We start from the raw sequence: 27,078 nt of genomic DNA on the forward strand, positions 1-27,078 counted from the left end.
AGGGCACCTTGGAGTTACAGTAATAATGTGAGGAAACGGGTGAAGACTCATTTTGTATTTTGATCAGTGTGCTGATTACACTCTGTTCCACTGACAGTTGTCTGAAGGTTAAAATTTAACTAGCAATTGTAACCATAAAAACCTACACGGCTTTCCCGTCCTACACCAGTAACTGATGTGAGAAATTCTACTCTGCTGCTCTGTAGCAGTGCTTACATGTCCTGATTTGATAGGGTATCAAGAGCCTTGACCCTGTGTAAATGTAGCAGTACCTATGGCTCTCATGTCATTTGTCTGATAAGAATGGGGAACCCCTGAAGATAATCGCTGCAATCAGGAAGAATGTGGACCAGCACTCAGAGCAGCCATACAGGAACAGACAATCCAAACCAGTATCCCATTCCTGACAGCCATCAGCAGTGGGTATCTGCTGAGGAGACTTCCTGAGCCAGATGTGTGTTCTTTGTTTTGAAGAACCCTGTATGGATTTTATTCTGTTACCTTATCCGGTTTGTAGTTTGAACCGAGGCATGCTTCAAACAGCCTTCTGTGCAGGGAATTTTTCAGCTGAACTATGTCTGGTGCAAAGAATTATCTGCTGTTGTTTCGAACCTGCTGTTTGCATTCTTTACTTGATACCCGCTCATTCTTGTAGTAGAAGAGATAGCAAACATCTAATTCCCTATTCACTTTCTCTGTGTCACTCATGAATTCATACTGTTCAGATTCCACCCTTCACTCCTACTCTAGTTAGTCATTCCTTAAAACAGGTGACTCGTAACTTCAGTACCATGCTACTTTCTGTCACTTTCTGTCATTTGTTTTGGAGTTGGATTGTTTGATTGTTTTACATCAATTTCTGTTTTTAATCATGAACTGTCTTTGCATATAATAACCATTGTGAGTTCAAGGCAATCTCTGAGTGATGTTAGTAACCCTGTTGCTATGTATGAGTGTTGCTCTAAAAGCTAAATTAGACTTGTATTGAAGGTGGTGGGTGTACAATTCATATCAGATGTAATGAAGAGGAAACTGCCTTGGGCTTTAAGGCTGCTAAAAGACAGTTTGACCCTTCTGCTGGGCAGCAGTGTGAAAGGAAAATGAATGCATATTAAAGCCTATGCAAATTCATTGCAGTGAGAACCCCCAGGGCCACAAGAGGATTTTGGAAGTTCTCTCTACCAGTCATAGAGACAACTGAAAGGTCCAGGTTGCTACACAAATGCTCAAAGTGCCTACATGGTGCCAAACTTTAGAGAACACTGTGAGAAACAGGTCATGGACTTCAAAGTTCTCCTTGTTTAGGGCAATGCCATCTGCCACAAGCTTGATTAGGAACTCCCATGACCCAGTGGAAAAGTCATGATCTTGCATAGATAAGACCCCATAACTCCAACCAATGAACCAGGTAGTAATTGCCGCTTTCAAGGTCTATCATCTAAAAAAGATCTTCAAGCTTATCCAGGAGACAACAGGTAAGAAAAGCCCTACCTCAATGACTTTTGGAGATAGTTTGTTATCATGGATGGCACAGATGACACAAGAATTACTTGGGAAGAGGTCACAGTTGGGTGTATGAGTGGTCTATGGCAAAAATAGTTGCCAGATTTTATTCTTACCTCTGTTGGATTTGATATTATCCTTGCTCTACAGAAAGACATTGTCTTTTTTGCTAAGGAAGTTGGCTTTGAAAGGGTTGATAGCAAAAGCGTGGTGGAATTGTTGGCTTTGTGGTCAAAGGGGAATCATCCAGAAAGAGTTGGCAAGAAGGCTTATACTAAATTTAAAGTTAGCATCCAGTCGCACAGATGAAATAGCTGAGATTTTTCAGGACAATGGTCTCTCCTGGGAACAGGCAGATACACTCTTTGGGGCACTGTAAGATTCAATCTCTTGTTACCAGTCTCAGGATAGTGGGCAGTCATAGAATCAGCCAGGTTAGAAGGGACCTCTGAAATCAAGTCCAACCTTTGATCCACTACCACCGTGGTTACTAGACCATGGCACTAAGTGCCACATCCAGTCTCATCTTAAAAACCTCTAGGGACGGAGAAGCCACCACCTCCCTGGGCAGCCCATTCCAAGGTCTGATTAACCTCTCTGTAAAGAATTTCTTCCTAATATCTAACCTAAACCTCCCCTGGCACAGCTTGAGGCGATGCCCTCTTGTCTTACTAATAGCTGCCTGGGAGAAGAGACCAACCCCCACCTGGCTCCCTTCTTTCAGGGAGTTGTAGAGAGTGATGAGGTCTGCCCCGAGCTTCCTCTTCTCCAGGCTAAACAACCCCAGCTCCCTCAGCCTCTCCTCATAGGACTTGTGCTTGAGTCCCTTCACCAGCCTTGTTGCTCTTCTCTGGACCTGCTCCAGCACCTCAATATCCTTCCTGAACTGAGGGGCCCAGAACTGGACACAGCACTCGAGGTGTGGCCTCACCAGTGCTGAGTCCAGGGGAAGAATCACTTCCTTGGACCTGTTGGCCGCACTGTTCCTGATGCAGGCCAGGATGCCATTGGCCTTCTTGGCCACCTGGGCACACTGCTGGCTCATGTTCAGCTTCCTGTCAATCCAAACTCCCAGGTCCCTTCCTGCCTGGCTGCTCTTCAGCCACTCTGTCCCCAGCCTGTAGCGCTCCATGGGGTTGTTGTGGCCAAAGTGCAGGACCCGGCACTTGGCCTTGCTGAACCTCATCTTGTTGGAATCAGACCAACTCTCCAGCCTATCCAGGTCTCTCTGCAGAGCCCTCCTGCCTGCCAGCAGATCGACATTCCCCCTCAGTGTCACCTGCAAATTTGCTGATGGTGGACTCAATCCCCTCATCTAAATCATTGATAAAGATATTAAACAGAACTGGGCCCAACACTGATCTCTGGGGGACACCACTACTGACTGGCTGCCAGTCAGATGCAGCTCTGTTCACCACCACTCTCTGGGCCCAGCCCTCCAGCCAGTTCCTAACCCAGCACAGTGTCCCTGTCCAAGCCATGGGCTGCCGGCTTTTTCAGGAGTATACTGTGGGAGATGGTGTCAAAGGCTTTTCTGAAGTCAAGGTAGACACATCCACAGCCTTCCCCTCACACACCAGGTGTGTCACCTGATCATAAAAGGAGATCAGGTTGGTCAGACAGGACCTGCCCTTCCTAAACCCATGCTGGCTGGGTCTGATCCCTTGTCCATCCTGTAGGTGCTGTGTGATCGCACTTAGGATGATCTGCTCCATAACCTTGCCAGGCACTGAGGTCAGACTGATGGGCCTGTAGTTTCCTGGCTCCTCCTTCCGGCCCTTTTTGTGGATTGGTGTGAAATTCGCCAACTTCCAATCATCTGGGACCTCCACAGTGAGCCAGGACTGTTGGTAGATGATGGAGAGAGGCTTGGCGAGCTCTTCCGCCAGCTCCCTCATCACCCTTGGGTGGATCCCATCTGGTCCCATAGACTTGTGAGGATCCAAGTGGCTCAGTAGGTCACTGTTTCCTCCTAGATTACAGGAGGGCTATTCAGATTCTTATCTCTTTCTACAAGCTCCAGAAGCCAGCTGTCCTCAGGACAACCTGTCTTACTGTTGAAAACTGAGGTAAAGAAGGTGTTAAATACCTCAGCCTTTTCCTCATCTTTGATTACTATATTCCCATCCATGTCCAATAAAGAATGGAGGTTTTCCTTCCCCCTCCTTTTGCTATTGATGTGTAGAAGGACTTTTTGTTATCCTTCACAGAAGTGACGAGATTCAGTTCAAGTTGTGCCTTCATCTCTCTAATTTTCTTTCTACATGACCTAACTATATTCCTAAACTCTTCCCGAGTAGCCAGCCCTTTTTTCCATAATGGGTAGGCTCTCTTTTTTACCCTAATTTCCTTCAAAATCTCCCTGTTCAGCCAGATCAGTTGTCTTCCCCACCGGCTCACCTTTCAGCAGACTTCCTTCTTGAAGCAAGTCCATCCCTCCTGGACCCCTTTGTTTTCAAGGGTTGTTTCCCAGGGTACCCTCTGAACCAGTCTTCTGAATAGGCTGAAATCTGCCCTCCGGAAGTCGAGCAGAGAGGTTTTATTGATGGCCCTTCTTGCATCCCTGAGTATTGAAAACTCTATTCATGGTCACTGTGCCCCAGACGGCCTCCAACCACCACATCTCTTGATTTTCATTTTTAAAAGCAATCAGCTTGTCCAGCTACTTCAAAGAAGGCTGAAAAGTCATCCTCTAACCTATCAGCACTTTGCACCATTTCTGTCATTACTGAGAATTGAATTGGCACTTGGCAAAACTGATGATCCTCATCCTCAATGTCATCCTGAATTCTCTTAAGAACTCTTTTTTTTTTTTTTTGGAAGAGCTTAAAAAACACTATGTGAGGCAAAAGAATTTTGCTTTTTTAGTATACAAATGTTTTGTAATATTTCTCCACCAGTATTATTTAGACAGTGTTATGGAAGAACTTATATCGCATTTCACTGTCCCTGTGCATTTAAACTGTTGGTGTTTCTGAAGTACATTCACAAATCTTGCTCTATTGTATTAGCAGTGTTAGAAGAAAATCTTCACTATCTATTGAATTCCTAATCATCTCAGCTATCAGAAATGCACCCTCATCAAGGAAGGGAATATATCTATGTGATGGTTTGGAAAAAAAAAACCCTTTCCCCCTGGGGCTGGTAATCACAATCTATATGTATCTTCCCTCAGAAAATCTTCCTGTGAAGGAAAAAAGAGTAAGCATTGTAATGTAAACCAAAACAGAGAAATCAATATAGTATATCTGCATTAATAGATATTAGCATTACATTTGACTTTGTGCTTCTATATGTTAAGTACATTGCAGATTTATGGACTGACAAAATACACATTCTTGCAGAAGCTGGTATAGCTCAAGCAGCCAGAAAATTTTGGGGTTTTATCCCCTACAAAGTTAAGTAAGTTTAATCACATCACAAAGTATTTCACTTTCTTAATTTTTTTTCCTTTTATTACCTTCACAATTCAGGGAATCCAATTGCGGTAATATTCAATTAATAATAATGGTATTTTAAAATTCTGTTTCACAGCAAAGTTGTCATACAATATTTTTATATAGTGCTTCTCTTAAAAAAAGGTCCAGAAGAAGCCAGGGGAAAGGGTTGCTTCTAATATTTATGAACTTTCCAACAATGGGATGGTCGTGGGCTTCTAGGACAATAAAATTATTACTTTTATTTGATTATTTGTCTGCAAAGTTTTTTAGGTCACTGCCGTATGAAAGGGGTCATATTTTAAAAGTATCTCAGTGACGGAGGTTCCAGCAAGAGAGAGAGGAACTAGAACTTCTGCACTGGGAGTGAAGCAGAACATTTGTCTCTTCAGAACCAAAAACAAACAAACCCGAAAAAAACCCCAAAACCCAAACAAAACCAAACCCAAACAAAACAAAACAAAAACTTGTGAAAAAAACATTATCCAGCCAGTTGCCAGAAGTGATTTAGATGCTAATCCAGACCATAAAAGACCACAAATCCAAGTAGCTGTTTAACCTGATTAAGTTTACCCTTGGCTTCATGTTCAAAGCTGACATAATATCACAAGATTTTCAGGTCAAATAGCAACTGGGAGTGAAACTTAAAAGCACAATTAGTTTGTGCCAGCTATACTATTAGTTGTTCAAACCCTTCTGAAAATGTCCTAAATGGATATCTCATGGGGGAAAAAAATATCAGAAAAAGCCACACAAATTAGACATCCTTTTGTAAATTTTACTGTGCATTTCTGTATTTCATGCCATTAAATTCTATTGGATAGTCCTGGAAACTGAGTTTAAGCTCCTAAGAAACTTTGATATTTTTTACTTTTCAACCTGCAATCTACTTTTTAGGCTGATTTTCACTCCAAGGTGCTGTCTTTTGACAGCTATTATATCTTCTGGAAGACAAAATGGAATCTTACAATTTATAGTAATGTATTTTGAAATGCTTGTGTTTTAAATGACAAATTATCCCTCAAATGCGTTCTATAAATTCCCAGAAATGTGTCATTTTCCTATTAATTTAAAAATAGCAATTCTATTGTATGACAGAAGATTAAGAACCTGACATGACATGCTGTCATGACCCCTCTTTTGCTTTTTACTGATTCTTTTTTGTGTGAAGAGAGCTCCCTAAACATCTGTGTGTTTAAAACATTTCCACTTTTATTTGTCTTGCGTCATACATCTCTCAGGAATTCAGGGCTGGACTAGTTTGTCTGGGTTACAGTCCTGGAACTAGACTTGAACTACTCTAATTTTAAGCCTAATCCCAAATTTAAGTTATGAATTTTTTGATATTAAAACTACTATATCAGGTGCTGGGGCAGTTGCCAAAATACGCCACACTTGTGTTGTAACCTGCTTGTATCAGTGACAGTAGTTGCCTCTCTATCACCTTACTATGTTAGTTGTATTGAAGTGACATTGATAGTAAATAAAACAAAAGGCAAGTCTGAAGTTTCAGAAAAGTAACAGACTGAGATCTTAAAATGAGATTCTGGGTATGGAAATAAATTGCCAGCTACTCACTGAGCCAGAAGCACACGTGTTTATAAATAATGAATTAGCGTGAAGCAGCTGTAATGAAATAATAACATAGCACTATATTAAGATGTCTCCATTGCACTATCAAGATGTCAGTAATAACTTTTGTACAAAGCTCCTCGCACACCGTGGGCAGAATATAAACACTGCATCAGCAGTTATAACTTAGACATCAATTACCCATTGCAAACCTAAATGCATTATGATCAGAGATAATCAGTGGGTCAAATAAAACTCCCAGGCAAACTTTGAAAACAGAAAGCATGAAATAACATCAAAGGGAACAATGGCTGAGGATGAAAGAAATCTTTGTTACAGTGAGACAATCAAGGACTGTTCTCTCATGTCAGCAGTCAGCTTTTGGAAAGTTGTTCGGAACAAATAACTTTTAGTATGGCAGGCTGCTGCACATGACAGGAAGCCTGGCAGGTAATGATGAGTATCAATATAGAATTCATACACGAGAAAGACAAACACCCAGGTTACAGCAATGAAATGTGCAGAAACAAAAATGCAGAGGAGGGTTTGGGGAAGAGCCAAAACAAAGCATGAATAATATAAAAGTCACTAAACTTGCAAAAAACATTGGCAAAAATTTAATTTTAATTTCAGAACAGCAGATGAAGCTTGCGAGGATTTCAGTGCTATGTTACACAGTGTGTAACCACTGATATCAGTGCTCCTGACTGTAAACATGTAAATAATGTTGTGCTTTTGTAGTAAACAATGAGAAGCATAGTATGGTCCATTTTGTGCCTGATGCAGAGAGGTTAACGCTTATTAAGCATATTGTGATCCCTTGCAAATGTGACTCCTTGGAAAACTACTCTTTCTGTGAAGATACAGCTTGTCACTTGAAGTAGATGATATTACAATCCATTGGCCCTGAGTCAATTTAACTCTGTTTTGCAGTCCAGGCTGATGCATGCTGATTTCCTATCCCTTATCCTACACTGCATATCTAACACTGTTCATATGTAAAAAAAAACCCCAAACAAACCAGCATCATGGTAGCAGAATATAGACTCTTCCTATGTGATAAAATTCTCATGTGTGACATTTGTATGTTTGACAGTTTACAGGAACTTTCAGCACAGGCTGGCAGTGAATGTACCCGGACTGGCAGATACCAGAGCCTAGAAAAAAGCAGCTGTGATCGATACTTCTGTCTGTGTCCTCAGCTGCAGCAAAGCTGTCCTGTACTATCGGTGTTGCTTTCCGGGCTTCATGTTACCAGGTGAAGGTCCCAGTCTATATGAAATAGCCTGGACCAAGCCTACCCAAAAGAGAACTTGAAATGTAGGTGAGGTTTGTGGATAGCATACACACAGATGTCAACTAGAAAATGGAAATATAATAATTTTTTTCTGAACATGAGAAAAATTAAAAAAAATACTACTGAATATAATGAATGGACATGACACATACTGTGCATTTAGTGGAGTGAGTCCAGATTGTGTTAATGCTTATAATTTTGGGGTTTAGCTGCATACCCTTAAACTTAATAAGAATATTTTTATAGCATGCCCCCAAACATTCCCACCTTAACATCATTATTGCCTGTGATGGCAAGTGCAAGTATATTTGATTATTCAAAAGTCCATAAATGGAAATGTAAGATGGTTCCAAGGCCAAAATTCAGACTAGAAGTATCTAGAGTTTTGATGATTTTCAGATCCGTATTGACAAAAGCTCTGCTTTGCCTCTCATCTTCTCTTATAAATAGAACATCTCTCCTCATATTCCTCACCTTTTTCAAGACTGTTGGTTGCATTATACCATTTAAAGATTTTATTCTTCTTCTAAGAAATACTACCTCAAGCATGCAAGGCTGGATACTTAAACAGAAAGTGTTGTGCTTGTTATGTTTATAACCACCTTTGAATATATTTAGTTGGGGTGGCTGTGGCCAAATGGTCCAAAACAATTAACATAAGAGGATAGAAGTTACTGGAAGTTATAACTTAGATCTACAGATAAAGCTGCAAAAAAATGGACTCCTTTTTGCACATTTGAGACCTTCTTCAGGTCTCAACTAGAGGGCAGCAGTAATTTGGAAAAATTCCAAATACAGAGGCAGACTTTTATAGCTATTTGAAGTCAAAATTATCACTATAGGATTTTCTATACTGTAGACATTTTGGTGGCTGGAGATGTTAATTCCAAACTATGGGAAGATCATATTTTGGGCCATGTTGCAGCTAGTGAATGTAACACATCTTATAGGATGATAAAATTCTATGATTGCTTCTAGCCTGGTGGCTATCTATTTTTTGGGTCTTCCAGGTATTCCATCGGGCATGTTCTTCCACAGAGCATCAGCAGAGGCAAAAGAGGGCCTTCATTTATACTGAATCCATATGGAAATATCTTTCCTCCACTTTGGATGCCTCAGGAAGTCAAAATTTACTTTCTCAATGCCAAAACTAGCTCACAAGAAATCAGTATTCCATGTACGTTCAAGTTCCCATAAATAAATTTCCCTCGCCTGCATTTTCTAGCACTAAGCAGAATCACCAAGCAGATGGGTAAAATTTCAGTTCTGCAAATTAAGTGTTTCAGTGTACAGCTAAGGGTTGTAAATGCTTCTGTCTTGAAAGTCTTTTTATCCATCCCAGAAGTGCTCTAGCATGCTAGTAAAAAAAAAAAAAAAAAAAAAAAAAAAAAAAAAGAGTGTGAATATGTATATAGAAATATAAAAATACTTTTCAAATAGTATACATTTATGCAAATCCTCAGAAGAGAGAAGGATTGAAGCAGAGCTAAATATTCATTGCCACTGCTCCTCCCCCTTCTTTTTTAAGATCAAGGAGCTATGGATTTCTGCTCCACTCCTCACAATAAACAATTTTACATATACTGACATAGTTTTCTCTGCTTTAAAAAATGACAGAAAAGCCGTGACAACCTGAGAAATCTCTTTTGGGGAAAAAACCTTGATTAGTGCCCTTTTCTAAATGCTTAATGTGGGACTCAATGATCCTGAAGGTCTCTTCCAACCTTGATGATCATGTGATTTTGTGAAAAGATTTCTCTGAAGGAAAAGAGATATCGAATCTATTCGAACAACATAATAAATAATAATAAATAATTATAAATAATCCCTACTCAATATATCATCTATGAGAAGGTTTCCTTAAGAATAAACTCTCATTCCTACCTGTAAACTTCAAGCAGCTGAAAATAGTTAACCTTTAATTAAAAATCAGTTCACCTGATTATAAAAGGAAGTACCTATTTTTCATTTAAATGTCTGCAATGATGTAAAAGGTGGGGATTTAGCCTGCTGAAGGGTAAAAAAACTTTTTTTTTTTAAAAGGTGTTCTATGGGAGTTTAAGGATAATTTGAATGGCATATGTTTTCTTTTTTTTTTTTCCCCTTTTAATATTTGGAGGTTTGTAGAAGAACAGAATTATTGCTTCCATGTCAACATGTGTTCCCTAAATTCTTGAGGCTTGGTTGAATGTTTTAGAGGCCCTATTTACCAAGTGTTCTTTTAATCCTAGTAGGCAATCCTAGTTTTTTAATCCTTGTAGACAAGACAAGATATAAGGAATTTAATTCTACTTTCAAAATGAAAGAAAAGTAGGGACAACTCATTTCCTATGCTGAAGCTTGTGAGTACAAACTCTCTAAATGTATTTGATTTGGGGTCATCGAGAAGTAAAAGCTTTCTGTGCTGTATGCAACTCAAAAGTTCATGTTTCATTTAGAGAGGCCGTTATCCTTGTAGGGCAGAAAATTAATGCTGCTGATCTAGAGAATAGGGGAATGAAATGATTAATCGAAGTGGTAAGTGTTAATTGCAATTTTTTTTTCCAAGCTGATGAAACTGTTTTAGAAGGTTTATCTTTCTCTAATATGTGATCCATGTCATACCTGAGATGGAACTGTGAATCCAGCCATGATCGCATCCCTTCTTGTCTGCTGGCATTTGGAGTCCAGCCCAAATTGCTTCCTTGGTAGGAACATGTTGGCTTTTTGGTCCACAGCTAAAAATGTCCTCAAGTGAGTAACAAGAGTTTCTTGGGAGCTGCTGAATCTAGGAGGAAGCTCTGTCAGGTGCGTACCATGTTTTTTCTTGTGCTGAGGAATAACAAGCTCAGTAACATCTATTATTAGCATTTATAAGTCAGCTTAGCTATTATGTAGTGGGCTGTGTAAATAACTTAGGAACTGTGTAAGTGGTGTAACAGCTGGATGTTTTGACTCAGCACGTTCCTGCAGACTACAAGGCGACAGCATTTCCGTGCAGATGGATGGCAGTGTATTTTTCTTTTCGTGTTTTCTGTTTTTCCTTTCTGAACCAGGCTATGGAGCTGGGGTGGTGTTTTTTCAAGACCTGGGGGAAGTAAAGCTATCTGGGTTCCAAGCAGGCAGATGCAAAGATGACAGGACTCCACAAGAAAACACTTTAACTCTCTAGCTAATTCTGTATGCAGTTACTGTGGAGAGATAACACCCTAATCAAAAGGAAACATATGGCTAAACCTATTTCTGTGGAAGTTGTGTGTAAGTATAGCGTGAACATGATAACACAACTAATATCCATGCATGCTTATAATCCAGCTAAAGTTAATATCATTATTTGAATAAGTTTGCTAAGTAAAAGGTTGCCACTGTGAATTAGCACTTCAAGCTGAATGGATTTCACATCTAGGGGCTCAATTTATATTTCTTTGTGAACTTTGCAGTACCGATTGTATTACATTACATTTCTTTCTAAGTGGGTGTGCCTCCATCACTGGATGAAAGAGGAACCAATAGAGACTAATTTAGCCCAGAAAGCAGTATCTTGTGTGATTTCAAATTTGTCATGTTAGCTGTAAATAGTGAAGAATGCTAATTTCAGCAAAACATGGAACAAGGAGTATCTTTTTATGATAGGTGCCAGCAAGGGGAATTAAGCTTTGTAACATTTACTAGACTTGAGATGAAAGACATCAGACGGGAATTTAGTAAAGTGGATAGGAATATCCCTTCCTGCCTAAATCTATTATTTCTATCAGTTATCAGTGAATAGTCAAATGAGTTATACTTCAATCTGCTTATCCCTTAAAGTTAGTCCCTTTGGCAGTGGACTGTTCCTTCATAGGTATGTCCCCAGCTGTGATGGAATAATAGTTATACTGGAAGGTACAAGTTGGCCTTAATACTAAAATGTGCTGTTTTTCCTAAAACAAGATAGTGCAGTGAAAAGCAGTCAGGCAAACATGCAGCTGCAGAAGAGCAGACAAACAGGATGATGAAAAGCAATGCCTGAGAGAGACAATTAGAGGAAGTGTCTTGTATCAACACACAATGTCCTCCCCAGCCTCCTGTCAGCTTCTTTTAATACTCCTGAAAAGATCAGGGACAACCCAATATAAAGAGGGTCATCATGTCTTCATGTAATTTTATTAGTTAAAGAATTGTTTAGAATGAACAATTTAAAAGCCTATTTTTTTAGCAAAAGAAAACCTGAAAAAGGTAGCACAATTTACAGTTACTAAAATGTAATATAAGGGATGTGATTATTAAAATGGAAACCAATCTGTGCTACCTCTGTTTTTTTTCCTGTTTGCTGCAATATATTGGTCTCTGGAGTTATTTCATGAGAGCAGCTGTCCAATAAGGTTATTCAATTATATTTCTGTAATGCAGGTTGGTACTGTTTCAATAAGACAATAGAAAGTCTGGGGCCAACTTTTGATGTCATTACCCTGAAGCTGGAAACTTTGTTTTCCTTGCTTCTGCTTAAACTACATGTCAATATACACCACCAAGAATTGAAGTGATGAAATACCATGGAGGATTGCTCACTTCAGAGTAAAATCATGGAGGAAGCTGAAGATTCCTGATATAGTTGAAGATGCCCTGCTCATTGCAGGGGGGAGTTGGACTAGATGACTTTTAAATATCCCTTCCAAACCCAATGAGTCTAGGCAGGTATGGAAAAGGGAGTTAAGGAGCCTTGGTGCTATTTTGTTACATGTTTCCTAAAGTGAGTTGCATCTCTCCTAATTTCAGTGCTCTAAAATAAAAATTAGTTGAATCTTTTGAGATTTTAGGGACACACTAGTCAGTGGTAGATTCTACAATGATTGGGACCTAGAAATAGGGAATGAAAGATTGGTATTCATTGGGAAAAAAGTAGGCTTAGGTGGCTTTCATTTTGGTTTTTTTTTTCCAAACTACCAAATATCATTGGAAACCTGAGGTTATAAAATTTAACCAAAGATTATCCTTAAATATATGTATAAATAAATATTATTTAAAAGATTTAGACTTTTATGAAAGTCATAGAAAATTAGCCAGTAAAATGGTGACAGAAATGTGGTATTTCATGCTGTTGACATAGTTACTACATAAATCAATGAAACCTGAAGTGGTATGCTTTATGTACTGCATTACAGGGAAATATCAAATTATTTCCCCCTGGGATGATTGGTTAGTTGTGATTTATACAATTACTGGAATACCTTCAACTTCATAATTTCTGGAGAGATGGAGAGTTCCCAAGCACACTGCGGGAACAGATTGGCCGATCAGCGTGAAGTAGCATTTATAATTCATGTTAATGTGGTGTGATGGGATGAAGTAAGGTAAATGAGAGTATAATTTGTAATTAATACCTAATTTATAATGTTTAAAAACAACTTTTAAGTGCATGTTCCTTGAGATGGATTGGCAGGAGTCATAACTAAGTTCTCAAAGGCATCTGAAGGGTCTGTTTTTCTATTCCCCCTGGCAAGAGGTATATGAGGGCAGCAGTGCAGTGTGGGACAGCCCATCACCTCAAACCCCATTCTCCAGGTGCTGCCCAATCCCACAGGCTCTCTCTGACTGTTTGTTGTGTTTTGGAACAGCACCCACCCTGCCAACACACAGGCAACTGGTCAATAGCCTCATATCCCAAACATGGTGATGTTGCTGACTGGAGATGCCTGAGGTGTGTGTATGGTTTTGGAGTGCACACTGTCTGTCTCTTCTGTTCCCATGTAGTCCCTGCTGCAATGTAGCCCACACTGATGCATGTGAGACACTTGATGCTTACCTGTAGGACTAGCATAACTGTGCCTATCTCTGTGTGAAATGTATGGTGTGTTAAGGAGGAATAGAACATAAAAACATCTCAAGGTGTGGATGACAAAAACCAAGCAAATTTGAGATAGGATAGATTGTTTTCAGTTTTTCTCAGCCTTGCATTTGTGGGTCATTAGGGATATGGCACCTGGATCAATGGTAGTCTTACACAGAAGACAAGTTCTGCATTACATTCCACAACAGTCTTGCTCAACTCCAAACTGCTGCATCTGATATTTAATGATGCATAGTGCATGATAGATCTGCTAAACCATACACTTGATTTAGACCTGAGCATATCACTCTAAATTTGCTGTCAAACAGTTTTTCATCAGTGTTTTTTGTAGCTGGAATGATAGGAAGAAATCTAATTTTGTGATCAAAAGCAAAGAGGCACCAAAGCCCTGTACTCCATCTGAAGGACTCTTTGTTACTTTTGTCTGAACAATGCTCTCAGCACAATGGCCTGGATGTGTCCCTTGGAGCCTTCTAGCCACCAGTGCAAAATGCCACAATGAACTATTGCTTTGAAAAGCAAGAGTGTGCGAATGAACCTTCCAGCACGCTTGGTACATTTCTGGTTTGCATAATGAACTTTAGTATCTCAGCTTCATACTCAGGAATGTTTCTTTTTTTTTTTTTAAAAAAAAAAAAAGCTTTTGAATTAACAGTATCGGTTAATAGACAACTTTTTTGTACTTGCCACATCCAAGCTGGGCTGTGCAATCAACAGGAAAGATAAGAAGGTCAGACAGGAAGAGCTGTGCTGGAGTCAGTTTTGAGCAGAGCTGAGGAAGGCACAGATCTGCAGGCTCTTTACCAGCATGTTGTAGGGAATCAGACCTGGAAAAGGTAGGAGAAGTCCTGTGCTCTATACCTGCATGTTCCTCTTTTGCTCTGTTTTAGATACTATTCATCTGGTATTTGACTGTAGGTTTATTGTCAATGTGTTAGAATTGGAGCCAGCTAAGCAGGGGTAATTTCAGTAGTGTTCTGTGCTTTGGTGTGTCCATAATGAAATGACTGGAAAATATATGTAAATGTGATCTATCATGGTTCTGACAACCTGCTGGGAGTTCCTGTGCTGCTCTGTCTTCCCTCTTCCAGGTAGTGTTGTGTGAGCTGAGCTGCTGTTCAATAGCAGCAGCTCCTACTTTATTCTTCTGCATTAGCTGCCACAGGCCAAATTCTGTCATATCTAGCACTCAAAATCAAATGCTGAGGTTCACAGATGCCTTTTTTAATTTTATAACAGTGATCTGATTTTTTTTTTTAAGAATCCCAGAGTTTATGCTTGGTTTTAAGCAATTATGAGATTGTGGATTTTAGTATCCAGTTTTCCATATCTAAAATTGAAAATTTTGGACTTATGGTGCTTTCATAGCTGGATTGAGGGTACAAGGCATATTTCAGTGCTACTGAGATATGAAGAAAATTAATTGTAAGGGAGGGTTACAACTTTTAAAGGAATCTGTTGTATCTCTGAAGCTTGCCAGGGCTTTTTTGTTTATAGACTAGCCTGAACAATGATACTGCTTGCAACATTGTTTACTGAGGTTTGCTAACTAACCTAAAGCTGCTTCAGCGATAAAGGAGTCAATCTTCCATTTCCAAAGAGTACTCAGATTCCTAAGTCTCTATACTCTAACTATAGATTTGCTTTACCTTTCTGTGTAATAAATAAAAATTGTTTTCTATACAGACTCTAATATGGATTTATTTTTTTTTATATTCATGCCTGTGACTGAACTTCATAGAGATCAAAGCTGTGATTTACTCTCCCTGAGGACAAAGTTTATCATGATCTTGGCTTTAAGATGTTTGTAGCCTTATACAAAAGATGCAAAACAAATGTGAGTTGAAACTGGGAAGAAGGAATAATAAAATAACTAAACTAGCATCAGTTTGGAAAAATGACCTAGATTAACTGAAGGCAGTATAGTGGCAACACTGAGGTATCGTATAACATTTAGGATGTACAGGAGATGAGGCAGAGCAGATGATCAAGGATGTACACACAGCCAAATGTGCTTTAAATGAAAACAATGCAGGATTCACTAGCTGTCTCTGGTGGTTTGGAACACTGGAGGAACATACTACACCACAAGAGATGAGTAAAAATTTGGGGCTACCAGAGTGCAAATCCATCAGGAGCTCAGGTGAGATGAGGGGAGAAACAAATTCTGTTGCTGCTCATTTTCTCTGGGTAAGATACAAACTGGTGCACACAGGAGCAGGGGCAGAAACCTTGTATGATCCAGGATGTTTATGATGTGTGAATAATCCTCTTGGAGTAAATTATTTCAACCTTACATTCAGCTCTGAACTTCTCCAGCGCTTGTGCATGACTGCAAATAATCTGTCTTGATTGCAATCTCTGTAAAACTGGAATAATTATAGTTGCCACTGCCATTGATTACTTGAAGCTAGTCATTAGTAAGTTGTCCTGAGCCTCCTAGAGGGAAGATGATGAATTAAAGAAATACTGTATTGCATGCAGGTTTTAGGCAACTGGTTCAAATATAGCCCATTTTTATATACTGGGTCCTAGTTTTGTACTTAGAGATATACCTTTAAAGGGAGAGAGAGAATCTGTTCAGTGGATGTTATTGGTTTCCTCCTTCAACACCCCTTAAATGGAAAGGAATTGGTGGGAGAGTGTTCCTGTCATCCACAACGCCTCTTAAAACAATAATAAAAGGCAAGGGGAAAAAACAACCCTCAATCTACATAATTAGGGAAATGGAAAATGTCAAGCTGTATATGTTTTGGGTTTTTTCCCTGGGTAGCTGTGCTTTGAAAGCATTCAGTAAAAAGGAAGCAACAACACAGGGGAAAGCATGATAGAGGAATTGTTCTATTCAACTTCCAGTAGGAGAAAGTCTTATTTTCACCTCATGTTCAACAGCTGTTGAATACAGACCTTTCCTGCCTGCTGTGCCCTGTGAGAAGTGAAGGGGAAGGTGGAGGGACCTTCTGAACCTCACAAACCTGGACAGGTGCCACCAATGGCTCTGTGTGCTGTCCCACACATTCCCTGTGTCCAGGGAGCTCACACCACAGGGAGGGAGGATACCAGTGCACCCAGCAGCGCTCGAAGTGTTGAGCTGTGCAGTGTCTGCCTCTCTTCTCTCTCTGCTCATTCCCAGTGCGAGTACCCGCCTCAGAAACTGAGGGTCCCCCAGAGCAGTGGGAAGTGCCACATCTTGCCTGCATGGCTCTTATTTTGGAAAAACAGGGATATGATTAATTTTTATGGCCAACATCCTGCACCAAATAGGAATTTCTTGGTCAAGTCTCAAAGAGCATGAGAAAAATAACTTTGTGTAAATTATAAATAAAGCACTTAGTCAGTGCACATAAATGTAGATTGTAAGAACTGGTTATAGAAGACAAACTTTATATGGTGAGTGGTAGATCTTAAATCTTGAAGATCTTAATCTTGTATTTGTTGCTATCAACAAATGGTTAGTTGCTAACTTAGCATTATACTTACTAGCATTATAGGTTTATGAAAAAATCTCTAATAATGAGAATGACTCAAGCACTGCAGTTTAATATTCTGTAAAGCTGTTTTATATTGGAAGAATATTTTCTCTGGTTTTGTGCCATTGAATCTGCTTTAATTTGTGCTGGAACAGTTTAAAAATTGATGAGAAAGCACTAATATAATAAATAGGGTGATTATACTGTAGCATTGCTTATGTGTTACGGTTTTGTTCCTTGGGGTATGTACGTGATAGTTAAAGGTAAATAGTAAAAGTATAGTGATGTGTAAAGTTCTATGGAACCTTTGTCACTTGGGATCAAATTAGTGTCCCTTAGGATACATTTAGATGCTAAAAAAACATTCAAAAGAGCCTAGGTAGGCTAGGTGCCTAGCTACAGGGCAGTTATTTACTGTCTTGTTCTCAGTACTTACACAGAGCCACATGGGTTGACATTTGGTAGTTAAGGCAAACATTAAAAATGGAAAAGGAATCTACAGAGGAGAACATGACTGTTAAAAGTGTTTGAGATTTGAGGATTTTTTTGGTGCATCTTGGAAGAGCTAAGTGAAAACATGCAAAGAACATATCTGTTTTGCTTTTCTTTCATTCATTCTGATTTATTTTTTTTCTCCCTTGGCTTAGGCTCTGGCATACTATGACTGAATCTTCTTACACAGATTATATCCATTTTGATTTGTTCAGATGTCCTACTTGCTTTTGCAGCACCAAGCTTTATAAGTTCATTCACAGCCCTGTATATATGTTACTCTTATCAACATAAAACTGATGCAGAAGACATGAGAAGTTAATCAATGTCTCTTCTCCAGCTCAACTGAACTCTAGTAATTCAGGTCAGAGTATACTTGTTTTCCTAAATTCTGTGGAGGATGATATTTTTGCTTGTGGATAGGAGCTTATGGAAAAAATTAATAATCTGAACACTGAATTTCATTTCTGGGATTAGGGGTAATCCTGATCTAAAAATAACAACTGGCTTTGGATTCATAGAACTATGTAATTTAAATAACCACCTTTGGAATTAAATTATCATTAATATCACAATATTTACATCTTTTTAAACAGGAGATACCACTATTTACAAAATATATGTAGAAGAATATTTAATTCCTAAGTGTGAAAATTGGAATGCATTACGTATGATCTTGGTACAGTACTGAAAAGAATAGTGTTAGCTACTGTCATTACTTTAAGGAAAAGATCAGCTATAAAAATGGAAAGCCTATCCCTCTCAAAGTGAGTTTGGCCTCTGGCAGGCCTGTATTTTTAATAATTTATAACTAGGTCATCATGTCTGATAGACAGTTTTTCAGGAAGTTAGTGAGAGAAATGCATCTAAAGTCTGAATGACAATGTTAACCAAATATGTTAGTGAAAATGTTCTTTTCTGAGAGAAGGCATAAAAATTACTTGTGTTTGAGTTACTATCTATGTTTCATAGATGTATATGAATATATACACATAGCTTAATATGGAGAACTGCAATGCAGCACAAAAAGCATCTTTGGAAAAACAGCAAAGTGGGACAATGAACACAGCAGAACAACTTCCAGCCTAGATTTCTTTATACTTCACTAATTTATGGTCTGGTGGTAGATATGGTTATGGTTTAAGTCCCTGGGCTGGTCATACCATGTGTAACTATACCTCATTAATTTCTTATAATTGCATAACTTACCTCTGTCTATATATAATTTACTGTTTTTTCAAGAAGTGCTCATTTGGGGTAAAGGTTTCAATGACTGCAAAGCAGTATATAAATTGTCAGACAGATCCTGCCTTGTCCTGTATCCCTGTCTGCCATGGCAGGCAGCTGGGAACTGTTGTGCTGTTCAAGTGGTTTGCTCAGGTTTAGGGATCCATGACATGAAGCTTGGAGCACAAGAAGGGTTGGAAGGCAGCGATGTGAAGAAACAAACCAGAACAATGTGCTTTATACACCCCAATGAATGGTAAATGGAGAAGGGAGAAACTTCCTGACCAGTCTGAAGGCAGGTCATAAGGGAATAGTAGGTGACCAGGCATTAGTCTGAGGTTTTAGCAGAGCAAAAGTAATCTTTCATCTACAGCTTTAGATTTAACCAAATTCTGCTGGAAAATAAATGAGAGAGGAATTTTCATGAAGATTATAAGTTTCCATACTCATAATGAGTTTAGCTCATTAATGAGTATGACTGGAGTAAACATAGAGGAATTTGGATTTAGTCCAAATGACAGGACTAAATCAAAATCTATCCTGTGGCTTTATGAAATCCCCCAAAGACATGTTAAAGCCCACTGAGGAAAAGGGTCTAAATATCAGTGGGCATGTGCTGGCTGTGTGAGTCACATCAATTGTGGATGCATTGGCTGATGGCTTGGCTGTGTCTTCCTGAAGCTGAAGTAGCTTGTGCCCAAGAAAAGGAATTGCAGCATGTCTCATGTCAGTGCCTAGAGGGAGCAGTGAAGCTTGCAACTACTTGTGCTCTGTTTCTATTTCAATTCATTTTCCTGGTGTTCATGCCAATAACAGTCTTGCTGCCAGTCTCAGCCTCTAGCTTCATTCTTCTGCTTTACTGCAAAGTAATATTTAGATCCTTGCATGCAAACCTTCCTTCTTGTTTGAATTAAGCATGCAGTACCCATTCCACTCTTGTCGCCTTTAGAAAATGATGTTTTTCCCCTGCAATGCCTCTGTTAATGTGAATGATGCTATCCCTTGGAGGCTCTGCTTTAAAACTGGCCAAGAAAGAATAATTAGCAGTGGGCACAAGTACATTTCGCTTCAGGCCTTGGATTTTGCCAAGTGTATTGCTTTGTTGCTAAAGTAGTGATGCCACCTGGTTGCAGGAGCTTTTTCTGGGATGAATCTGGGTGTTACACAACAATTCCTCTGAAAGACGTCTAAAGCAATTTCTTTAATCCATGTTACAATTAAAAATAACTCCTGCAGGAAAGGGATGACTTGAATATGTGCATTTATTCTGACTGTTAGAAAAAAATATTACTGTTCCTTTTTTTCCCCCTCAGATTGTTAATAATGTTAGTTGCATCACTGTGAGGAACTTCAGATTATGGAGAGTTCAGCAGTGGGAGAGAGTTCATCCATGCTCAGCGCTAATGCCACGTTCCCTGGTCTGGAGGGAAAGCAAGACAAGAAATTGGAGAGGAAAGAAATGGAGCAGGGAAGGTGCAGGCCTGACTGCAAATATTTGGAGGGCAATGCTTCCATCAGCACTGTCAGGGATGGAGCTGGGATGGACACGTTGCAAGAACAAATGGGTAAGACCTCTAATATAGCCCGGTCACTCTGCTCTTGACTTCTCTTTGCATTTAAATTACTTTAAACTGTGCACAAGCTGAGAACTGTCATATGTTTTTCCAGCTGAGCCTTTTTTTGAAATACAAGTGGCTATATTTTCCTCCATGGCAATACTGCTTAGATTGGACTATTGAACAAACTGTATTGAAATTCACTTTGGTTAGACAAATGGATTATCCATTAGTAAAATAAGAGGAGATGGAAGTCACCAGAAGCAAAAAGCCAGAATACTGAAATGTGACTTCTTTGTCTAGCACTTTTTGCTATATCTTTAAGATGCAGAAGCCAAATTAGATTGTGTTTCTGTTGTTATAAAATTTTTAACTTCATTTTCTAATCAAAAGATGTAATACTATATTTATATTTGTGCAAATGGAAACATACATCTTGCAGTAAGATCATGCAAGTCAGAAGCACCTTTTGAGTGGAAGGGTATAGTGGCATAGGCAGGTGGCCGTTGCCAGGCTCTTACTTTACTAGGTTCAAGGGCTTTCTGTATGTGAAAATACTTCAAACAATCATGGCAAAACTATTTCATTTAAAATTTTATGTCCTGTGATTTACACAATGTTTTTCTGTTCACAACTGCAACTCTTCTGACATCAAATACCAGGTACAACCATCTCAGAGCAGTATAAAGTTTCTCTTCAGCTTGCCAAGAAGTATGCAAGTCATTCCATTAAGTTGGGATGGGGATGGAGTTCATTTTGAGTTCTTGAATCTAATTATAGCACTTTAAACAGTTTAAACAGGTTTAAACTGTATTTATAGTAACTCTCATACTTTTACTCAAATTTAATAGCAAACTATTATTTTAAATTGAACTATGAGTAATTAAAATTCTTGCTCATAGATTTTGCTTTAAACCTGATTTCTGTGACTTAGGAAAGCTTTAAATAAAATATTAGCTGATGGATGTTAATGTCTTGATAAATACCTTTCAAAGGAAGTTATATCTGGTAATATCAAAATAATAGTGACGGCAAAAATATATGCTAATTTGTTGTCCTAATCAACTATTAAGTCATTATCAAAGCCATTGATAACACGTTGTCAAAGTTTTGACAATTGCTCTGTTAATACTTCTAAAACAAGAAAAAGCAGAACTACAACCAAGTAAGCTCTGGGGAACTTAAATTTAGAATGCTTCTTATATACAGTCAACCTATACTGCAGTGAGTGCACTATCAAGTTTCTATTTAAAAGCAAATATCATTGAGTAGAGATTAAAAAAAACACCACCATCAAACAAACAAAACACCAAACAAAATCCCAATGCCCCTGTTAAACACCCAACCAAAAACCTACAAAACCAAAAGTGTTTGGGGACTGCAGTCTCTAGTTCTAGTATTCACTAGTAATAGGCCTTAAAGGTTGTTTTTGCTGCTTACTTCCTTTTTTTTTTTTTTTGTGGAGTGAAAAGACTGTTTTTTATATATCCTTATTTATTTGCATAACTTTGTTCATGTAACATCAATAGATGCACTTGAGGGAAGATGCAAAAGACTTGGAAATTACCATATCCTACTATATTACAGGAGCTTTTTTCTTAAAAGCAGAGGAAAATGTCTTGGGATACATGAAAATTGCCTCAGAATTTTTCTTCTAAAAATGAAAGATCTATTTCTCCCCCTCTTATTCTTAGAAACATCAAGTCTTATGTTCACTGATTTTTGCCGAGAAAACCTTGAGAAAATGGAATTGGTTGGAGTAGGTGTTTCTTCAGCATGAAAATATATAATTCCCAAAAGGACTGGAAGAAATATGGGCTAAAAGAAAAAAAGCAGATTACTATTAACATAAATTATACCTAATTTGTGTTATTTTTCTAAAACTTTAAATCACTAGATTTTTACAGTACCATCTCCAAAGTATTAAGCTCTTAACAAATAGAGAAGGATTAGTTCTCCATGTATGAATTGGTAGAAGACACACATATCATTGCCAGTTTATACTACTGAAGCACCAGTGGAGGCCACTTTTTAGTAGAGGTGTAAGGAAAGAGAAAATGAAGTCTGACCCTTGCTGCCTCCTGAAGGGGAATTCAGTTTCCTGAGAGCCTGTTTTTCTACCAACCCTCCATCTTGAAACTTTGCATAAAAATGAGGAAATCAAGATGTAACTTCCCCTGCTCCAGTAGGAGAGAAATGTTCTGCAGACACTTTTTGAGGGTTTTGGGAATTAGACAGCAGGAAGGGGAGAAATAGTTATTTTCTGCTAGTAATTATCTGGTGCATTGGAATATAAATTGGAATATAAAATGCTTTGGAAGTGGGGGATATTTGAGTTTTGTTTTTTGTGTGTGTGTGTGTGAGTTTTATGGACTTAGAAAATTCACATAACCATTCCTTTCATTTATCATAATAGGGTGTTCTCAAAGTGAAAAATGCATGAATGTCAGTTCAAGGATCCTTCCAAATCAGGCAGAGAATTTTCCAACTGGTAAGGCATTTTTTCCCATGATGTCTTATAGATATAATGCTTTTTTCATTGCTTACTTTTTTTTTTTCTCAAATTGAGACAACTCAACTATGTCAACATTTGCAGTCGTCACTCCTGTAAAGTTTATAATGTCCTTCATGGCAGATGTGAAGCGTCCAACTTCTACATGATATTTGTTGAGAATTTCTTATAAAAAGAGGGAATAACTGCTATAAAAGCCAGAGATAATTTATGGACTATATTGTAATTGCTAAGAAAAAAAGAGCAAATGAAAAGTTCATTGCTTATTTGACATATGGATTTCACTCCTTCCAATGTCTTTTTTTTTTTTCAGTTTGTGGCCTTTCCAAGTCTCAATTTTTATTTTTTTTCTTTAATGCTGTATTTTCAATGAAGTGGCAATTAAGTGCAGTTCTTCAGTAAGTAAGTACAGCAGGCTTCCCTTCTGGAGGGTTCATGGCAGGCTCTGTGAATCGAGGGTCTTGGCACATTTCCCTTCTCTTGCTTGTGGAGGAAGACAAATAGCCATGAAAAACAACACTGGGATGTGCTCTGATTTCTGGATTGATCTGACAAATCACGTCAGTGGTAGACAGTTTTCCCCAGGCATGTGGTTATTTGCACTTAATTTATTTGTGCTTATGTACCTGCTTGTCTCACTCTGTATAGAATTTGAGCTCTTCGTTACTGAGGATATGAATCAGAGCTCACAGAAGCAGATGGGAAGATTACCATAGGGTTTTTGGACCATATTTCATTTCCATAAGCCATTAATAGGTTTTTTTTGACACAAGCCGCCATATTTCTGTTATCTTCATTCAAATTCAGTATTATTTCAGTAACATTAACTTTATATAAAACTTAAATTGTGTTTCTACAATTACATATTTAACTCTGTATCAGTCTGACTATGTAAAACAAAAATACAAATTAAGTAATAGTCTTGTGTCATTATTTTTTATGGCTTCAGGTGGAATGAAAAGTTCAACAGTTCTGTTCCCTGATAGTGATCTGAATAACATTCAAATACACTAGTTTGTGTTCTTTGTACTACCAATTGACTGTATGACCACAGCTTAAACAGAGAAGTCTTGTAATTCACTAACAGTGCTTTATGTTTCTGAGCCACTCTTCTTGACCTTAAAGTAACGAATAATTTACGTGCAAGTCATGGTAAAACTCCTGGAAACATACATAGGAAACCCTCTAAAAACAGATTAAGATGTATTATATTATAATAAAATGTGAAAAATATCTATTTTACCTGACTAAAAGGTGAAACTCGGAGGAGGTGGAATATTTTAGTATGCACAACAGTCCTATTTATTGCTGGAAGTGTGACCTATTTACACACTTTACAACTGGGACTCTTCCTGAGTGGGTGTTATTGGCTTATGTACCCATCTGTATATCTGAAAACTTATGATTTACTGTTATTGAGCTAAATTAATGAATTAGTGCAGAATGAAAGCAGCTTTATCAAAGATCCTCTTTATCTGAGACAAGCTAGCTGGAACTATACCCTTAGCTTCAATAAAAGTCTCTCATAAATAGATGTCAAGAGGTGAGAACAGGTATCTAGCTGCTTTCAGATGTGCTGGGAAAATCATGTATGTGAGCTTTTAGTTGGACCATTTAATTTGGTTGTTGCTGTTCAGCCAGCTTAGTTGAGAAAAAGCTTTTTCAATATTCAATTTCTAAAAGCCTTCTGAAGTACTGGGGGTGACATGTCAGATAACTATGAGTTTGAGATTAGCATAAAGATTTGTTGAAACATGCTGAACTATCTGTGGGTTTTGTTGCTCAGTTCTGGGTGGGGTTTTTTTGGTGATGGCTGTATCTGTTTGCCTTGATTTTTTTTTTTTTTTAAATATGCATGGGATATTTGGAAATCTGGGCATGTTCACAATGTCCGTAGAGCTGTCTAGTTTGACAAATTACCAACTGCTTGCTTTTTTCATATTTTCCATCCATAAGTGTCAGTTGTCTCCCAAAATTTCTATAGACCTGCTTATCATGCTGCTTTGTATAACTGTAGGCTTCATTATGAAAAATTGTTTCATGCTAGGCTCCTATGTCTACTGAATAATAAAAATGTAAAAGAAACATGCAATAGATTAATTTCTGTGTGCCTGTCTCTGAAGCTGAAAAAATATGTTTTAATGTATATTCTATGATTTTGAGGGATTTTCTGGTTCTCCAAAGCTGAGTTACAGAACTTGTAGCACTGAAAATGGATATCATTCTCCAGATATCTCCTTGAAGTTAACAATGGTTAGACGAAAGAGTGGATGTCCTGATCCCAGACTCCAAAGACAGCTCAGAGGGCAGCTTCGTCTTCTTGAGAACGACAGCAGGGAGGTGATGGCAGTTTTCAGTGTAAGTCAATTGCTTGGAAATTGTTTTATTTATTCAGAGAAGATATCATGTGCTACTGAAACAATCTGAAAGATATTGGGGTTCCATTTCCATCTACGTGCTGCATGCTTGATTTTGAGTGACCAGTCTTTCCCGTTGCCCAAAACCACATAGGGACTTTAAAAATATTAAACTACTGAAAAGGACTGGAAAACTGATGTACAATAAACAAACCCAGCTTAAGACATTGAAGGGTTTTATTTTAAAAATATTCTACTTTGATTTACAAATCAAATACAAAAGGAAATAAGGTTGTTTTTTTTTTTTTTTTAATTTACCCTCATATTGACTCTTCACTTCAGTTTTCAGTCACTTGGAGTCATTTGGCATGCAAGTGACCTGGGAAGCTCACTACTAAGCCAAAGAGGAAGTCTGAAGGAGAATAGCCTAAATATTAGACTTCCTAAGGCTAAATGGACGTAGCTTTAAATAGCACACAAGAGTTGGCCAAATTTTTTTACTGTCTTCAATTTGTTTGTATTTAGGAAACCTGTCCTCTACAACCTATGAGGTTTGCTTTGAATACAAGTTAGTCTCCTCTTCCCTCTTGATAAAAGAGCAGAACAATACTACTTGACCTCTGGTGTCCCTTTTTGTCTGAGCCATGAGTTCCAGCCTCCTTCACTAGCAAACCAAACCACTGAAATCTTACTTACTTAAGGCTTTGACTGCCTTGGACACATGTTTCTACACCATGTTTCTTTCATGTGCTGTGAAGTCTGCATCACCAGGCTCCTGATTCTGTGGCTGTGAAAACAGTCTGTACTTGGGCTGCTCTTCTCTGGATTTTGTTTAGAGGGGAAAGGGTGATGGGATCAGGAGGCAAAGGAACAGAGCTATACAAGTAGACTAGATTTGTGGCCTTATTACAAACAGACTGGGAAAAGACTTTGAAGGAAACAAGACTGATAATGATAAATTTCCTTAGAATGTTGTTTTGATATTTGGCAGCACATAAAGCCCCCGAGGCTGACATACTTTAGCATGTGTTGGTAATTTATTAATAGATTTCAGGCTCTCATTAATATGTAATCTAGTGTAGAAAGGGGCATGCAGAAGATCAAAGCAGTGATGAGGCATGTCTGCTGAAGAGGCCTAGGTTGGACTTTTGTATTTTAATCTGTTCAGGTTGTGTGAATTGAAAATATGGAAGTTGAACAGAATTAATTTAAAGACATTTTAAAATTGTGATGTAACAGTCATAAAATCAGTGGATCAGTTCCATCTTGTTCCTATTACAGAAAAAGTTGGAGAGACAATTTCTTCTCTCCCTGCCTCGAATTAGAATCAGTTCCTTGATCAGCCCTTAAATTGTTTTAAGCTCCATTTTGATGTAACGGAAGCAAGGGTGCAAAGATGGGAAATGTTAACTTGTGTTATATATAAACATATATACCTGTTATACATGTGACTTATTCTTTGAGATAGTGGTTCAGATACTTGTCTTATAAATTACCATAATTTTTTGTATTTCCCTGAAAGACTGTAGCCAGCATCATTGGAGAACCCTGTTTTTAATCTACTAACTGAAGTGCAAACACTCTCTATTACAACTCTTTGGTTAGAATCCATCAAAATGTATATATTTTTCACATATTTGAAGGTTTTTGTAGTTGCTCCTTTAAGCACTTTTGAAATTTCTTAAAATCCATCATTACCTTTTGCAATGATCATTGCTAATCTTTGTTAAAAGTGTAATCTAATGCTATCCTAGCAATGTGAACCCTATTAATGAGGATAAAAGGATATTCATGCACTTTTTTTTTTAAATAATACTTCAGTATATTTAATTGTTTTAAACATGGAAAC

The 27,078-nt window shown here is 38.2% G+C and overlaps 1 protein-coding gene across 4 annotated transcripts in view; it reads left to right on the top strand.

Moving 5' to 3' along the window:
- The first annotated feature begins 14,343 nt into the window (after positions 1–14,343).
- SH3TC1 (SH3 domain and tetratricopeptide repeats 1) overlaps positions 14,344–27,078 on the top strand; it is a 31,345-nt gene continuing 18,610 nt past the window's right edge. The window contains exons 1-4 of one of the 4 annotated variants that reach the window (XM_017828064.1): positions 14,344–14,451; positions 20,118–20,369; positions 22,777–22,851; positions 25,103–25,230. In XM_017828064.1, coding sequence (XP_017683553.1) covers positions 20,162–20,369; positions 22,777–22,851; positions 25,103–25,230 — 411 coding nt within the window. In that variant the 5' untranslated portion in view covers positions 14,344–14,451; positions 20,118–20,161. Of the gene's footprint in view, positions 14,452–18,951; positions 19,061–20,117; positions 20,370–22,776; positions 22,852–23,185; positions 23,275–25,102; positions 25,231–27,078 lie in introns of those variants that run through there. The other 3 variants (XM_017828065.1, XM_017828066.1, XM_017828068.1) reach the window with 3 other exon arrangements.

The sequence above is a fragment of the Lepidothrix coronata genome, unplaced genomic scaffold (genome assembly GCF_001604755.1).
Source record: "Lepidothrix coronata isolate B3197 unplaced genomic scaffold, Lepidothrix_coronata-1.0 Scaffold145, whole genome shotgun sequence".
NCBI lineage: Eukaryota > Metazoa > Chordata > Aves > Passeriformes > Pipridae > Lepidothrix > Lepidothrix coronata.